General features: G+C 36.7%; 1 protein-coding gene across 1 annotated transcript; it reads left to right on the top strand.

The window, feature by feature from the left end:
• The first annotated feature begins 3949 nt into the window (after nucleotides 1-3949).
• LOC136841410 (S-adenosylmethionine-dependent nucleotide dehydratase RSAD2-like) lies at nucleotides 3950-11707 on the top strand. Its single transcript, XM_067108334.1, has 8 exons — nucleotides 3950-4092; nucleotides 4741-4924; nucleotides 5274-5377; nucleotides 6294-6455; nucleotides 6639-6775; nucleotides 6970-7062; nucleotides 8027-8209; nucleotides 8676-11707. The coding sequence occupies exons 1-8, from the start codon at nucleotides 4089-4091 to the stop codon at nucleotides 8832-8834; spliced, it is 1026 nt and encodes a 341-aa protein (XP_066964435.1). The 5' UTR covers nucleotides 3950-4088; the 3' UTR covers nucleotides 8835-11707.
• The last annotated feature ends 6774 nt before the right edge of the window (nucleotides 11708-18481 follow it).

Raw genomic sequence — 18481 nt, 5'->3', positions numbered from 1 at the left:
AATCTTGGACCTTGTCTATAATTTTATGGTTATATAATAAGAATTTCACAACAAATAATTCCGTTGGTTTCTGCCATCAATGTCTGATTTGGGAAATTGTCCAACGTCTCATTTTCTTTTTCTGATCGCTTTGTTTTCATAGGTTACACAGTTTACGTGACAAAACTAAAATAGTTAGACTGTATTTATTACATCAACCATAAGTTACCTCACAGTTCTAAATAATTGGCTTTCAATCGTTATAAATTACATAAAATACCTTTTACATTTTTTGGTGGTTGTCTTACGGCAGTATTCTTCATTTTTTATTTTTTATCTTATTTGTCATTGTTTCATGTTGACACTAAGCCATTTCCTAATAATTTATACATCAAACTCTTAATTGAAAGATTGTCAACACTGGATATACAGAAATATTAATAACTTTTTGTACAAACTTAGTACCAGAAGCTGAAAATATAAGATAAATACAGTTAGAGCTGTTCAAAATAACGAAGTTACTGAAGACGCCTCTATGCTAAAAAATGTACTTAATTTTTATAAAGATCTTACGAAGACGCTTAATGTTACTTGTAAGAGTCAAATCCGTAAACCGGCCCCCCTTTTTTTAGACATCTATTTCCAGTTAAATGATTTACCAACCGATAAGGCGTTTCAAGGTTAATGCGATAGCTAATTTGGTCATTTACACCATGAATGGCATACTAAGAATCCATGCTTGCAAGCAGTAGGTACGTGTTTCATTCGTCAGGATTATCTTTCAAACGTGTCCGATCCTTACTATAAAAAAACCCCACTGGCTTAATCTCCTTCTTCTTCGTTTTCTTCTTCTTCTTTTTTTATCACCAAGGCCAAGGTCCCGAGACATGGCGTCACCTGGTAGTTGCCACATCTCCACAGCTGCGTTACCGTTTATACACTTTCATATGAATGTTCGTTCAATGTAGGCTCTTGTTGCGTCACTCGATACGTTGAATTTAAAGCAGTAACATAGATTCTTTCCTCCTCGTTCTTGCTCAGACGTGAACATAGAAATGCTTTGTTAAAAATGCACCAGGAAGTAAAAATTACAAAGTAACAGTCACGTTAGATATCCACCAATACTGAAATGTACGGAAGCGTGAGTGTGAAAAAATTTAAGATAATTACATGACACTAATCTTATCACGTTGTTTGACGTAATACTACTGTTTGAATCCCGTCAAAATCTCGAAAATAACGGGTAAAATAACGTGAAGACATTTCTCCTTATGCAACTGTGGTGTAATTAGGGTATAATGAAGACTTTTATTTTTGTCCACTGAACATCTGAGCTAATCCCTAGGCCTAGGCCTATTCGTTTTATACAGAAGCCATTAATGCGTCCAAAACAGGAAGCCTGGGAATATTAATGACAGAACAAGAATTCCCTTTTGTGAAGACACAAACAAGAAGGCGGAACACGTTCCGTAAGTTCCTGTACGTTCTTTGATGGATTACTCAAGAAATTTTTTTCTTTAGGTTCAGGAGCTGCCTCGATCCGGTATAAAAATTAAAAAAAAAGTTCTGTGGAATTTTGTTTTGAAAACATAAAGAACAAAGTTGTAATCGGTTGCTATAATATATTTTAGTTGTGGGCGATGTATTAACGGTAGGCCTACTCCTTTAGCACATATAGGCCTACTGTATGTGTGTGTGAGAACACATACGCGGAAATGTGTTGATAAAATGAAAAGACAACATTTTTCTCTCCTAGAAAAATCATTCATATATATATATATCTCTCTCTCTCTCCCTCAGAAGAAGAAGAAGAAGAAGAAGAAGAAGAATTTGACCATAACACATCTACCGTTCTTTTAATATGCGCAAGACGTCGATTGTGCATTTCTCCATATCGTGCAAATAAATATATATGTTTGCTTGAAGAGTAACAAACACGATAGTCAAGAGACCTCGGCACTTGTCTTCGTACAAGAGCAAGATTGCTCAGTTACTAAATGTAACACCTGACGAAGTAACACGCGAGAAACGCAAGAAATCGTTACACTTGTCACGAACATCAAATCAATGAGAGTAGGTCTTCTCAAAGAGGGAATTGCGTTAAATTTGTAAGATGGATTTTCCTTTTGAATCCTCCGAACAAGAATGGCAAAAATATGATGAGTTTATAAAGAGTAATATAATCATTAATTTTAGATTAGGTGGGGACATGATTAACAATTGTGTGACCACAGTACTCCTCAGACAACTTGTCGAGAATGAATTCTCAACCAAAGATGGAAGAGACGAGAGAAACGCAGGTACTGATATTAAACTTAAAGTGAAATTTAATAAGTAAAATGTAGACATAGGACTTACAAGGTAACTTCACTTTAAGTTTTTTTTTAACCCTTACGTGGTTGATAACGTTAGGAGTAGGCCTATCGCGATTTTCTTTGTAAAAGCAATATCATTTTCACACGCAACTGCCATTATACACACGTAACCTTGACAAACACTCCAAATCTAGTTCAAGGAGTTTCGTAATGATTTACATTTATATGTTCGACCCTAAAAGATTTATTATTATAAGAAATATGAAATAAATTAAGCGAGGTTTAATCTCCTCGCAAAAGAAAGTTAAAATTTACTAATTCGCTTCGTAGGACAACGTCTGCCTGGGTACCACAAGCTTACGTAGTTATGACAAGCTACGCAGTATGTGGTGTGTTTACATATATATTTTTCACAGCGGCTGAGCTGTAGACGAAAACATTTATGTGATATGTTGAATCTTCATGATGGTATGACATTAGGATTGACAAAAAACATACCTTCAACTCTTCAGTTCACATATATTCACATTTACAATACGAAGTAATGTAAGATGGTAAATGGAACTCTTTATTATCTCTTGAAAGAAACGGAAGTGGCAAATTACTGAGAATTCCCCAGATTGCATCATCATTTAATAATATCGACAGGGAGATGAAGAAGCACAGGTTTTATTCACAGAAAAGAATAAAATAAGAATAAGAACGAAAACATTTCAAGCAGTGACGGACATTCATCGCGCAAACGAAGCCTCGAAAGGCGACCCGCACAAAATCGATAGCTTTCACCACTCATGGCGGGGCTGATGTGGAAGATTTACCAGATTAAAATGGTCCTAATGCTTATATAGGCTGGTAACAGGTCTTTAGATTACTAATGCATATATAGGTTGGTAACAGGTTTGTAGATTACTAGTGCAAAGGCCCAGCAAATCAATATAATGTCTAATAAATCAGATATTGTTTTGTAAGTCGTGTTTGCTTTCTAGTATGAAGTTCATGTCTGTTGTTTACATCGGCGAGTTTCGTCGATAAGTTGTGTTTTGTCGCCAAGGGACGTCTGCTATGTTATTTAGCTCGTTTGAGAAATTCTTACAGTATTAAAGTCATGTGAGGATCTATTTGCGCCCTTATACCCGCAAAAACGTAAGCATTACGTCACTCTACTAGGCTACGTAGATTTTGGATGAAACGTTTTGGCCGTAACCTTAACTGTATGTATTTTTTGTCACTAGCCTCTTTCATTCGAAAATCAGACATTTTTTTTCATTCTTAGAAGCGGGTTTAATGTCTTCATACATATATTAACTGTAACAGAGATAATTTAATTCCAGATTATTGATTTACATCCTGTCACGTACCGGACTGTACTCGTTCGAAGCGGGTCTGACGGATAAGCTGTCGGCCTGCAACCTTGTTTGTTGCACCATGATTTGCCGGTAAGTTTTACCTGTAACCCTTTCAATCAAGTTGTAATTTTAAACATTTTCTTCATCTTTCTTCTCGTAATGTCCTTTTAAAGCGTAGGACTTTGGGAAGAGTGAAAATACTGGTAATAAAGAAGGGAAATATCTAAATCCCTACGAACGTTCCTGGTTCTCGAGTCGTCGTACACGAATGTTGCACGACGTTTCGGTACGGTACGCGTATTGGAATGCAGGAGCGCTTCATATAAATGCTGGGAGTCGGGAAGCCAGTCAATATTCTAGTCAGCTCTTGCAGTGTCGACGTAACTTAGTGCTATTCTGCATTGTTTTGCGATCCCAGTGGTTTTTCGTCGTTTCCAAGACCTTAAAGATGGGTAAGAGTGAATTTTAATTATTGTGTGCTGTGTATAGGCTTATCAGGTGCAGTATAATGAGAATTTTCAATATTAGCCATTAATTTTGTTTCCCCTGATAGTGAAAATTTTTAGAATTTGCCGTTAATTTTGTTTGCCAAAAGGTTCTAGTAAACTTTTGCAAAATTCACCATTAATTTTTTTCCCCAAGTCCTAGTCAGTAACAGAGTTCGAGTGATGTTTATCTGAGTTGCTATGGCAACCAATACCGTTCCCTATTCATCTATCAGTGTAGCAGGAAGTACCTAAGAAATCTGGGCATTTTGGTAGATAAAAAGTGGTTGAAGGAAGTGTGGTGATAGCAACCTTCCTTAGTCTTTTGTGAGAGACTCATCCTGTCTGTACAGTTGTTTTCTTTACAAACTATAAAAACAGTTACTTGCCTTTAATGACAAATGTGAAGCATGATTTATTGGGGCAACTACAGATTCTAAATTTATTTTCTAATGAATAATGAGTTTTGTTGTTGAAGTTTTATTGTATAGTGAGTATAAACAAGTGCGGGTTGGTTTGTCTTGAAATTGGCTTAAAATGTTTGCTTTTAGAGTAGTTGAACAAATCTCGTCGTAAGGTCAGCCAACTAATCTTTGTTTGAAACTGTACCCACAGACTTGCTGATACAGGTGTCACTAGGCCTACTCACCATTGGACTGTGGATGGTGATTGTCAGGAAGAAAGTTGGAGAATGGCTGAGGTTAAAAAACGTCAAGGACAGAAAAGTCGAAAGAAATGAGGAAGAAAACAGTGATCAGACAAGAACAGTTCCCACAAGTGTAAACTATCATTTTACAAGGTAAGTTTGAATAGTGTAAACTATCATTTTACAAGGTAAGTTTGAATATATCAAGTAGTGTTCTTGTTGGATGGGTTGTATGAAACTGTGAAAACTTTTCTAGTGTACAATTTTATTATTTTGTAAAATTTCTGACTTTGGAGTTTTATTGTCACGTTAATACCACTAAATGATTACAGTACAGTGAATTACTGACAAAAGTATATCTGAATGTATAGTAACATGCTTATTTATGTTGTAAATACTACATCTGTAAGTATAGATTACTTCAAATTAAATATAGGCCTATCCCATGCCTTATTCATTGTGTATACTGTAATAATAGTTGTGTCTCTTCTTCCCTGAACAGGCAATGCAATTACAAATGTGGCTTCTGCTTTCACACCGCCAAGACCTCCTTTGTCCTTCCTCTGGAGGAGGCCAAGAGAGGACTGAGAATGCTCAGAGATGCAGGTAAGGCAGAGTGCTTACGTGTAGGCAATACTTGCCCTTTCTTCTTCGCTTTGTCGTGGTTGATTTTAATTCTCAACAAGTTACTATTTAACGGAACAGCGAATATTTAGATTGCCTCCTTTATTCAACAAGAAATCACAACAGTTCTTTGGTCTATCAAGTAGTAGGCACTCTTTGAAATTTTGCGGGGTTACCTGTCAATGATTGGAAAAGTGATAAAAGAATAGATTACTAGGAACAATAGGTATTTGTTGGCAGACGGCACTGAATATTGCTGGTGTACAGATTTGATAGAGACTTTAAATGTGTAGCCTCACTAATGTCAGTGCATGATGTTTGGAATGAAACCTAATTCATGTAAGAGCTTGATGTGCTTTTTCAGTGCATTTTTTCATTGCCATAGATATTTATGTGAAAAGCGGCATAATTGTACTCGTAATTCTTTCGAGTCAGACTCTCTCAGAAATATGGCTTCTGGATGTTGCATTTTTAAATTTTTTTGCAAAATTGTGGAGCACTCTGTTTTTGTGCTGTGTCCGTGTTTGATTTTTGATTTCCCAACCAGAAATGAAATTAAGAAAAATTAACATCATATAATGTATCAAGTATATGAGGCAATACTTAAAATTTCTTTGCAGTATCCCTTCTCCCCCCAGTTGCCACCCCTTTCTTCCCTTTCACTATACCTTATTCTTTTTCTCATTCTTCCATCCTACTTTCCACCCTTTTGAAACATTTTGTTCAACATTATTTTTAGGGATGAATGATTTGAAACAATTTTTCCAGCATTATTTTAACAATGAATGGCCTCATAGGTTCCAGCGCTTGGCCTTTGGCCTAAGTTTTATATTCCAATTCCACACATACGTAACCAGTGTCGGAGAAAACCGGTTGAAATTGCAAATGTATTTTCCAGGCATGGAAAAAGTGAATTTCAGCGGTGGCGAGCCGTTTATGAAAGACCGTGGGCGTTACGTTGGAGAGATGGTGCGGTACTGCAAGAAAGAACTTCAGCTGCCATCTGTCACAATAGTCTCCAATGGCAGTTTGATTACTGAAGGCTGGTTCAAGGAATTTGGTTAGTTTTCTCTCTGCCCCTGTCATGTCATGTACACTTAAAAATAATGAGTAGAGAATTCTCGCTGTATTATATTTTCTCTTGATAAAATTTATTATTTTACATTTTCTGTGTAAGCATCCATACATGTGCTGTGCTGTTGTGCACTGATTATAACCAAACCTGTCATTTCACTTTCAACAGGGGAGGACCTTGACATTCTGGCACTGTCTTGTGACAGTTTTGTGCCTGAGACGAACGCTCTGATTGGTCGACAGCAGGGAAAGAAGAACCACCTGGATAGTCTGAAGAGAGTGAGGCAGTGGTGTGCTCAGTATAAAGTGAGTCACAGAAAGTTTAAAGTTGTCGGAAGGATATTTTTATTTTGATTTTATTTTGGGGTGTAATGTGGTTTCACGCTTGAACGGTAAAAGAAAATACTTTTGCAAGTTATGCCATATGTAAAGTTATGCATATGCAGACGTTATTTTGGGGAACTCCTCTTTACTGACCAGCTCATTTTACTCTTGTCCAGGTTGCCTTCAAGCTAAACACAGTCGTGAACATACACAATAAGGATGAAGATATGTCCTCTGAAATACTGGAACTCAACCCTTGCCGGTGGAAGGTAATTATTTTTTAATAGTGTTGCTTATCTCTTGTTATTTTGAAAGAAGTAGAGTAATCATATGACAGGAGTTTTCAACTATTGCAACAAGAATTAAGATCAATGAGTGAAGAATCTAGATCAGCCTTCGAAGTTCCAGCTATAATGTGTAATATAGTAACAAAATTCATATGCTATAAGCACTTGGGCCTGACCTTGAATTCAAGCGGTAACTATCTCTTGGGGCCAGGTCAAAACCCAGTGCTATTTCTGGGATAGTTTAATCCCAGAAACTGATAAATTTACATGACAGCCAATCAACATTCCTTTACAAATGACCTCCCACAGCCAATCAACATTCCTTTACAAATGACTTCCCTCAGCCAATCAATATTCTAAAGCTCTGGCAGAAGTGGTCAAAGTGCAGACGGCCAATGCTTGTGCTAGCTTACTGGAAACCTTATCCTAACTGAGCAGTTTACTTGGTCTACCTTCTGCAGAGTTGGTGGTTGTTAAAACCTATAGAATCTACTCTTAAGATGTTCAGAAGTGTGCAGTTTGTTGTTAAAACCTATAGAATCTACTCTTAAGGTATTCAGAAGTGTGCAGTTTGTTATGTAGAATCACAGTTCCATTCAATGATTTGGTCAGCAATGCACAAACATCTAAAACATGTTTATTATGCAGAATCATACCTCGTACAATGATGTGGTTAGCACTGCACTAACATCTTCTAAAGCATATTTATTATGCAGAATCATACTTCCATGCAGTGATTTGGTTAGCAGTGTACAGACATCTACAGACATCTTCTAAAGCATATTTATTATGCAGAATCATACCTCATACAATGATTTATTTAGCAGTGCACAAATGTCCTCGAAAGCATATTTATTATGCGGAATCGTACCTCATACAATGACTCGGTTAGCAGTGCACAAATGTCTTCTAAAGCATGTTCATCTTACCCTTTCATATTCCCCAGGTCTTCCAGTGCCTTCTCATAGACGGAGAGAATGCTGGAGAAGAGGCAATCAGGCATGCTGAAGAGTTCGTCATAAGTGATGAAGAGTTCCAGACGTTCCTGGAGCGTCACAAGGAAGTTCCTTGCCTGGTGCCAGAATCTAACGAGGCCATGCGCTACTCTTATCTCATACTGGATGAATATGTGAGTTGCTGGCAGATTCCTTTTTTTTGTTTATTACTTTTGATGGGATCAGTCTTTTCAGCTTAGAGGAAATCTTGGTAAATCCAGATATGATATTCTTAAGATGCTGTAACCTCTCTTAACACTGTAGAAACATTTTTCAATCTCCTTATGGAAATACTTTGTTTTATGACTATTGGTTAAATTTTGTTTGGTTTTTTGATAATAACTAATTCACTGGGAGTAGATGGAGTTTGTTTTTTACTAAGAAACTTTACATTTTCCAATACAGTGCATTGATTTTACTCGTCAAAGTTACTCTATACAGTATTTTAGTGAGTGGCTTCCAAAGTATGATTAATTTATTACTGTTTTGTGTATTTTACTCGCCAAAGTTACTCCATGTAGTATTTTAGTGAGTGGCTTCCAAAAAGTATGATTGATGTATAACTGTTTTGTGTATACTCTACAAGTGGTTTTTTTCCAGATGCGGTTTTTGGATGGAGGCAGCAAGCAGCCATCTAAATCCATCCTTGACGTGGGTGTGGAGAATACCATCAACTTCTCGGCTTTTGACGAAAATATGTTCTTGAAGAGAGGGGGCAAATACAAGTGGAGCAAGGCTGACATGTTACTGGATTGGTGAACGTCTGTCTTGGAGACATTACGTGAGACATTACGTAATACCAAAAATACTTTGTTCATTTTGAATTTAATCTCCTTTTGATTTGTTAATCTGATCATTGAGGTTTTCAAGGGAAATATGTTATTGATATTGATTTATAATTGTTGCAAATGAAAGGGGATGCGGTAATCTAGAACAGAGAGGTTGTCACATGAGTCGGTGCAACATGAATCATTATGGATCAGTGTCTCAGTTATGAGGTCAAGATGCTGTCCAATGAAAACCCCATATTATAATGATGAATAGTATAGTAAAAGGTTTCTTCAGTGTGAGTACGTCAAGGTATTTTTCTTTGGTAAAACTGCCGAGATATATGCGATTAGTCTCAAACTTACTACTTCTGCAGTCATTCTCGCATCTGCACTACCTTCTCAGACTCCATTGAAGAAATAAAAGAAATCATCTAGTTCCAGCTGGTTGCGTGTGCACACTGGTTCCACAGACCCATTGACAGGAAACTGAATCACTTGTTATGTGTCTGGTTAGTTAACATGTAGTATTTCCCAGTGGAAAATTTTAACTGTCCGTTCGTTTTCAACTATCATTATGTATATGGACTTCTAGTGCTGGGTTAGGGTGGTTTGTTGTTTTTAACCTAATTTCTTAGCTTGCTACAGTTTTCTAGCCCTTTTTAGTGTTAAAACTCTAGTTTTATAATTGTTGTTCAGTTCGTGGACTGTTTTCTCAAGCACAATCGTAAGTTGCAACTGGTCTGTTGTGATGTAACTTTGTGGTGCCCCAAATTTGGTGAATTTTTGTTATGTATGTTTTGGTGAATGTGTATATATGCTTGAGGAATGTAAGGTGGCTTAAATGTACTGTTGTGTGCATGTTGTGATTATTGGTGAATATGCGATATGCTGGAGTAATGCTAAGTGGCTTGAATTTGTGTGTAAGTAATTACATTATCTATGTAGGCCTGTTCTGTTCACAAATACACATTTGTTTCCTTTTCCATGTTATAAGAATCGTACTTCAAGATATTCAAATGACTTTATTCTAGGGGTTCATCAGCTCTAGAATCCTTGCTGAATGTCCAACAGAATATATGTACTGTACAAGTAATTAGGGTTTTTTGAAACAATTGTAGCTTTTGGAGACCAGCACCAGGTTTTCATTGTACAGTAAACTCTTTATTTTGACCAGAAATACTATACACTCTTCCCTTCTCCTCTGTCATTGCAAGTGATGCTGACACGATATAAAGGCCTAGGAAACTGGAAAAGGTTGGTTAAGACATATACAGTATATGATGATGATTTGATACCATTTGATCTGTGGAACCTGAGTATATGTACCATCAGCTGGAGTAATGATTGTGTTTTTGTTTTTTTAAGTTAAATTTAGTACAGGTAATGATTTTTTTTTGTAAATATTGGTGAAATATGATGATGATGGTTATTCAGAAGGTGAACCCTATTCATACGGAACAAGATGATTAGAATTACGGCCGAGTATTTTTGTCTTATTCAAGTTTCAACGACACTCCGTCAAAAACATATTCCTTGCCATTGAATAACTCAAGTGATGTACCTGAAATAAAGATGTGTTTTAGTGTAAGCATTTCGGTGTTGTATTTATATGATGCCTTTTGTCGAGTGTTGTTCTCCCCTTAATCTTAATAGATTCAAAATATTTTTAAAAGTCTTTTCACTGTGTTATTGCATCGGAATTGATACACTTTGAGAAATAGTGAGTATCTGTGATGTACGTATAGTTTGTGAAATTTAGAGTTACTGCATTTCTCTTCATATCTACACTGGAAAATGGTTGACATTTAAATGATATTCTGGTCTTGATTATGAAGTACCTCTGAAACTTGTAGCGATAGTTCGAAAATGTTTGAGAGGTTTTTCATTACCATTTTTCCCTTGTCTAATAGTGTAGGCATGTAAGGATTGCATCATGTGCAGAGTACAATGTAATTTATGGCCCACAAACTGTATACCTGGATAAAACGTAATAGGCTCTCTCTCTCTCTCTCTCTCTCTCTCTCTCTCTCTCTCTCTCTCTCTCTCTCTCTCTCTCTCTCTCAGCCACGTACATACAGTTGCACCACATTTGTTTGTCTCACCTTTGGTCGTGAAGCCAACCGCTTCACTTGTTCAAATTACACTCGTGCGAAATGTACTGTCCCTGTATATTTTTAGTGAGGGGAGGTTTTAAATATTATATGAAAAGAGGTTATGTCAATCATCAACCACTGCAGGTACAAAAATTGACCATTTCCATGTATGACATTTTGTGTGACAAACATAAAAAAAATTTGTAAATTTTATGTAAAGTCTCAAACTATTGGAAATATGAGGTTTTCCCTCACTAAAAAGGGTTCTTGAATACTGCGCTTACTAGATTCTGGATGTTTGTAGCTTGAAGGTTTAACAAATTGTAGTCTTTTACTAGGAAGGAGGATTCTGTAATGTAGAAGGTAGAAGAAGAGATTCCCTATAATGCATACTGGTCACAAAGTCCGGTTCTACATGTTTCATTCATTGTGTCATTCTCAGCTTTTTACATACAAGGCTCTTGTGTGTCATACTTGATGTATTAATGCTTTTTTGGTAAATGTTGTGTCTTCTTGCCCAAACTTCTTTCTCCGTTGTTTCAACTAGTCTATTTTCATCTTTTTATATTATTGCATGAGTACTGATAATATGAAAATGCTGATAATATGAAAATGCTAAATAGTCTAATTTATATTCAATTGTTTCTGTTTATTCATCTGTCCAACTTGCTTATTACTTGCATTTTGCAATGTATGTATTTTGATTGCACTTCTCAGGAAGAATGTAGTTTTTACAATGAGAACCCTTACAAATAAAAGTTACACGTTATATTGCATTTAGATATTCTCCTTTGATAAGTATATGTATTTATTTTGGGTAAGATTCAAGACCTATTCATTTCTCTTAATGTCTAAGTAATATTTAGATAAGATTCTATTTAAGCCACCATTACTATGGGGAATTAATTTCCTTTGCACTAAATCTGTTAAATAATCATTAAACATCCACAAAGCATAGAAATATAGTTTGAATTCCGTCGAAAGATGTTTATGTTGAATGGTTAATGTTATGCTGCAGTGACATTTTATTGCTGAAAAGACTCAAGTTGCCCCCCTCCCCAGCCTCAACCTGCCCCCCCCCCCTCAAACACCCAAGTCCCAAGAAGTAACAGCAGCTGGTTTTCCATTATTCCTACCGAAATTCAAATGTGTCGCCACATTAAGTTATATCTGTCTATGTATCTATCTATCTGTCTATCTATCTATATTTCTCTGTCACACACAATGTTTGTTTGCCCGCCCATTTTGCTGAAATACCTTGCTCATCTGGCTTCTAAAAGCTCATAAAATAGCTCAAAATCAGAAAACCCCCAGCTGGTTAGGCTCGTATGTGCATTGTGAATCTCTCTCTCTCTCTCTCTCTCACAGAGCCACAAGGGTTCTCTTCAGCTACAATTTAGTGTGTATAAGTCATAAAATCATGTATATATTAATTGTTTTGTATAATTTTTTTGTCGTAATAACTCATTCACGTATCACGAAATAATATTTTTGATAGTTATATCTAAAAATATAAAGGTCTTTCGTTTTCTTTTAAAGGTTAAAGTTGCTTCAAAGAAAACGTATTTTTCGAGTTGGTAACTCGTGTGAAATCTCTGTGACGATTGACAGAATTGTCAATAAACCTATCATATGATCTTTTTGAACTATAAATAAACTGTAAACAAATATTCTTAACTAAAAACGCATAACTTAGACATTGTGGGTTTTGATATGAAAGACTGTAAGTTTCGATTTGGAGGGAAATAGACCTACTGCCTTTGTAAGTTTATAGCCTAATGCTTTTGAGAATACTGAGCTTAATAATTCTTAAATAAAGGTTTCTGAAGACTCTTTTCATTTTACAGAGTTCAGAGGTCCACCTCAGGTCTCTTATCCACCTAATTTACGATCTTGCGTCCAGCTAAATCTAAATTATCTTTTGTTTCTATACATTAAAGATGCGGCGAGAATTGAACGCGGTTACGACACTCGTGAGCTGATGGCGATTACCACTGTGTCACGAGAGACTGAAAAGCAAATAAGAGAAGATAGAGTGAATGATAATAGGCAATCTTCAATGACCTCACCATGCTAGATCAAATTTCTATATAAACATTAAGAAAAAGCATGAGAAGGACATAGGCCTATTGTATGCGTGGTGTGTGGGAGAGCAATTAAAAGATCTCATCCGCTTCGTACTTGGATTTATGCAGCTAAAAGAAAGGAAAATTAAAAGCTAAGGATCTAGATATCCCCGCAGGTGGGTAGTGTCCTCAGTGCACCTCATGCGGTGCACTGTAGGCGTTACTTAAAATTCCTTGCAGCGTCCCTACGGCCCCTAGCTGCACCCCCTTTACATTTCTTTGACTGTACCTCCGTCCATATTCTCCATCTTCCTTTCCTCAACCCTCTCCTGACAATTGATTCATAACTGCAAAAGGTTTTCCTCCTGTTACGCCTTTCAAACCTTTTACTGTCAATTTCTGTTTCAACGGTGAATGACCTCATCAATCACAGGTCCCAGCGTTTGGCCTTTGGCATAAATCCAATATTCTATTCTGTTCTGCAATAGGTATATCAAGCAAGTGGAAAAATATGCAGGAAGCTTGGAGTTTACAGAAGCGGTATTTAATCCCCGCGTCTTATACCTGGATAAAAGCGCAGAGGTCTGTATACCTTTTTAGTTTTCTGTAAAAGAAAGCAATTGTGCCGGCTTGGTCTGTCCGTCTGCACTTTTTACTGTCCGCACTTTTTCTCTCCGCCCTCAGATCTTAAAAACTACAGAGGCTAGAGGGCTGTATTTTGCTATGTTGATCACCCACTCTCCAATCATGAAACATACCAAATTGCAGCCCTCTAGCTTCAGTAGTTTTTATTTTTATTTAAGGTTAAAGCTAGCCATAATCGTGCGTCTGGCAGCGATATAGGACAGGCCACCACCGGGCCGTAGTTAAAGTTTCATGGGCAGCGGCTCATACAGCATTATACCGAGACCACCGAAAGATAGATCTAGTTTCGATGGGCCTGATTGTACAGTGTACAGAAAACCCGATTGCACCGAACAAACTTCGGCGCATTATTTACTTTTTTTTTTTTTTGTAATGGACCTAAATGTCAGCATTAAAAAAAACAGTGATGCATGAAGTAAAATGATAATAAGAAAATGACTGGCGCCATATTCAATCTTAACTTCACGAGACAAAAAAAAAAAAAAAAACTGCACCAAATTTAAGAAAGAGATAAAAGTTCGAATTCTCAAGCTACAAAAAGAAGAAGAAGAAGAAGAAGAAGAAGAAGAAGAAGAAGAAGAAGCTTTGCAATCAGAATCTCAAAAGTTCAAGCGAAGATGCGATACATTACTACTCTAAATAATTCACCTTGTATTTTACTAATTTATTTATTGATTTATATTTTTCCATCTTCTAATACTGATCTCTTGTTTCTGTATTTCCTACTATATTATGCAACTTCTTTCAAAAGAACACCATAATATTCTTTGGAAGCTTGAAATTCAAGTCATTCGTCCCCTGAGGTAGGCGTGTTCCATATGAATAGGGTTCATCATCTGAATAATAATAATAATAATAATAATAATAATAATAATAATAATAATAATAATAATAATAATAATAATAATAATAATAATAATAACAAAGGAAAAGAAGAAGGTTAAACCCGAATACTTATGTCTCTCGCTATAATTCCCATGATGGCGCCATATCCTCTTGAATGCCGTATTGAAAAGGAGAGAGAGAGAGAGAGAGAGAGAGAGAGAGAGAGAGAGAGAGAGAGAGAGAGAGAGAGAGTGAGAAGAGGGGAAACAAATGCGCCATCTTCTTCCGTCCTCCAAGCCTCGTTCGCTTTTATGCGCGATATTATAAGAACCTCTTCCATAATACGAACAACACCAGCCCAGCCCAGCAGCCGATACCGGGGAGAAACTCCTCGCGCAACGATTCGCGCGATCCAGAAAGATATTCGCTCCTGTCATAGGGCGGCATCACCTTCTTCTTCTTCTTCTTCTCCGGAACCGCGGGAATCTTTCGAGGGACAAAAGAATTCAATTACAGGTAATGATGGTGCGCCGTTGCAAAGAAAGAAGTGTTTGTTTGTGTGTGTGGGTTTAAGGTTGGGAATCGAATGGAAGCGATTTCACTTTTGGGGGCAGTGTCTTTTTATCGGGTTGTTCCATTGTCGTCAGGTGCGCCTTCGTCGGGAGAGAGAGAGAGAGAGGAGAGAGAGAGAGAGAGAGAGAGAGAGAGAGAGAGAGAGAGAGAGAGAGAGAGAGAGAGAGATTGTTTTATCTTTATTCAACATATGCCTGAATTCTCTTTCGACAACCGAACGTTAAGTAGACCTCACACTTTGACACTGTCGAGTTAGGGCTGGTGAGAGAGAGAGAGAGAGAGAGAGAGAGAGAGAGAGAGAGAGAGAGAGAGAGAGAGAGAGAGAGAGAGAGATTTCCTTTTCATTCAACATAAACGAGAATTCTCTTTCGATAACTGAACATTAAGCAGACCTCCCACTTTGATACTGTCGAGGAGAGAGAGAGAGAGAGAGAGAGAGAGAGAGAGAGAGAGAGAGAGAGAGAGAGAGAGAGAGAGAGAAATATACCCCAGTGTAACCTCTGACCTAAGGAGGAGATAGAAAGGTGTACAAGATTGAATTATACAACAAAAGTTTTCCAACATTTTCTCTCTCTCTCTCAAGCGTTCATCTCTTCTTAATTTACTAATCCCTCGCAGGGAATGTCTTCCGCCTGGAAATCGACTGATCTCTTACCTCTCATCTCATCTTCGGAAATGAGATTATTTAGATGCCAGCAGGAGAGACTATAGTGAGTATACTCCGCTCGCCAAGATACAGTATAAACAAACATTATGCGATGGTATTTTCCTAAAGGAACGACGCTGCCTCTTTAGGATTTGTTTCTTTACGTGGAGTCTAAGTGAGTGAGTGAGTGAGTAAGTGGGTGAGTGTGTTCACTCTTTCTTTACTCTGGATGTACAATTTCCTGGGATGGTTAATGTCCTGTCAGTCAATGGTTCCTTGACGTGCTTTTAGTAAGTTTTATTTTTTCGTCTGCTCGACAGTTCTTTAAGGATTTACTGTACCTTAAGAAAATTCTATTCTTTTTAGCTGTTCAATAGTTTTTTGTGGATTTACTTTTAATAGGCGAATAGATTACCGATTCTAGTTTATTCTGAGTTATTTTAAAATGACAGGGACTGTTATAAAGGAAAAAAACGGAGTTAAATATTTTCTAAAAAAAAAAAATAGCAATTTAAGATCATTCTCGTTTGGTGTCAAGTGTGATACAAAAAAAAAAAAATCTGACGTCATATTTTCATTTGACCCATTGGTGCGTATCATTTGGTTTGAAAATTGTAATAGATCAAGTTTCACTTGCTAGAAATTAGTAAACTAGGTTGTTAGAGAACAATTCATTTTAATATTTCATTGTATAGACCTGTCATTACGTAATAAAATGAATTTCTGATCAAAATTTCCTGAACAGATCAGTACATTTCTGAGCGTACCTCGTATATATATAGCTCTGTCACTATACGTAAAACAAGTGACACACAGGTGACTGAATTTCTGATCGAAATATCCTCCTGTGTCGATCAATAAATTTCCTCGCATGCCAAATTTCCTTTACATGCCCCTGCCAGTGGGTTTGTGCGTTCGCGTTTGCCTTTCATCTCCGACTCGGCGCTTGGTACAGCAGCTGCCGACAGTCAATTGTCCGCCAAACATCACAGAAATTGTGTTTCGATGAGTTCTGCCTGGAGGGACCCTTTCCCTACCTCTCTCTCTCTCTCTCTCATTTTGATAAAACCTACTGTTAAATACAAAAGCAATGACTAAATTTGGTTTTTTGTTCGGGAACTGCTCTCTCTCTCTCTCCCATTTTAATAAAACCTATTGTTAAATACAAAAGCAATGACTAAATTTGGTTTTTTGTTCGGGAACTGCTCTCTCTCTCTCTCTCTCTCCCATTTTAATAAAACCTATTGTTAAATACAAAAGCAATTACTAAATTTGGTTTTTTGTTCGGGAACTGCTCTCTCTCTCTCTCTCCCATTTTAATACCTCCTATTGTCAAATACAAGGCAGTTACTAAATTTGGTTTTATGTTCGGGAACTGCCCTCTCTCTCATTTTAATAAAACCGATTGTTAAACACAAAACAATGACTAAATTTGGTTTTATGTTCGGGAACTGCTCTCTCTCTCTCTCTGAAGGAGAAGGCAGAATTCGACTCCGTAACTAGTAAAAATTTTCATTTTCTCTCTCTCTCCTCTTACATTCAGAAGCCTAGAGCGACAGCCACCCGATTCGACAGATTAACCACGCTTCGTCTCTTTGCAACAAGACCAAGGGCACGAGGGCATATGGAAGATTTCGGCCGGATGGTTGATTGTGGCCCTCCCTCGGGGGCCACCAACAACGATTCGTGTGCGATTTTTAGGGGTCTTTGGAGGCCCTTGTTGTTCCCCAAAAACCGCCCCCCCCCCCTTTCCACCCTCCACATACTTTCGGCAAATGCGACTCGACCGAGAGATGTTAATGGGAAGTTATCTCCCGTTTTTCGTCATGTTATTGAGATGTTATCTCCCGTTTTTCGTGATGTTATCTCCTGTTTTTCGTGATGTTATTGGGATGTTTTCTGTTTTTGCGTAATGTTCTTTTGTTTAAGAGTGTGTCAAGATGGCTGGCTCTTGACAACAGACAACAATGATTTCGATGGAGAAATGAATAAGAGTAAAGAATCCACTCAGTGACAGAGAGAGAGAGAGAGAGAGAGAGAGAGAGAGAGGAATTGCTATATAATACAATTTTTATTGCAATAATACTTAATTGAATAATAAGTATTGCTACATAATAAATTCAGACATAAATAACCGGACGAATAAGACAAAACTACGGACAAATAAAAGAGAAATAAAAAATAGGAGAGAGAGAGAAAAAAATAGGATAAAAGAGAAAGAACGAGAAGTGAGAAGTTTTAATGAAAAACTTCTCGAGTAGTTCGGAATATATTATGCGCTTTCATTTTGGGAGAAATTTTTTTTTTATATTATTTTTTTTTTGAGTCTCATTTGATTCCATATTTCACCGTTTTTATTTTCTTCATCTGGTTTTCACTGTTTATAACCAGCTGTTGCTCACGTAAGTTCTCTGGTTGTTCGTTATTTTGCTATAATATATATATATATATATATATATATATATATATATATAAATATATATATATATATATATATATATATATATATATATATATATATATAAATATATATATATATATATATATATATATATATATATATATATATATATATATATATATATATATATATATATATATATATATATATATATAGGAATAATCAACATACAATCACGTGTGGAACAGAAATAAATTTCTGACTCACGTCGGGATCGAACCCAGGTCTTTCAGTTGAAAGGCGAGGCTGCCCACTAGGCCTATAGTTCAGCGCCCTTGCCTTTCAACTGAAAGACCTGAATTGATCCCGACGTCAGTCAGAAATAAT

The sequence above is a fragment of the Macrobrachium rosenbergii genome, chromosome 9, assembly GCF_040412425.1.
Source record: "Macrobrachium rosenbergii isolate ZJJX-2024 chromosome 9, ASM4041242v1, whole genome shotgun sequence".
NCBI classification, from domain to species: Eukaryota; Metazoa; Arthropoda; class Malacostraca; order Decapoda; family Palaemonidae; genus Macrobrachium; species Macrobrachium rosenbergii.
Note: the sequence above shows the minus strand (reverse complement) of the source record. Positions and strands in the feature narration are given on the sequence as shown.

What these genes read in the sequence shown, in the direction of transcription:
- LOC136841410 (XM_067108334.1), top strand. An exon ending in AGGCTGGTTCAAGGAATTTG is followed by an intron (nt 6,456 to 6,638) that starts GTTAGTTTTCTC and finishes CACTTTCAACAG; the next exon opens with GGGAGGACCTTGACATTCTG. An exon ending in TCAACCCTTGCCGGTGGAAG is followed by an intron (nt 7,063 to 8,026) that starts GTAATTATTTTT and finishes CATATTCCCCAG; the next exon opens with GTCTTCCAGTGCCTTCTCAT.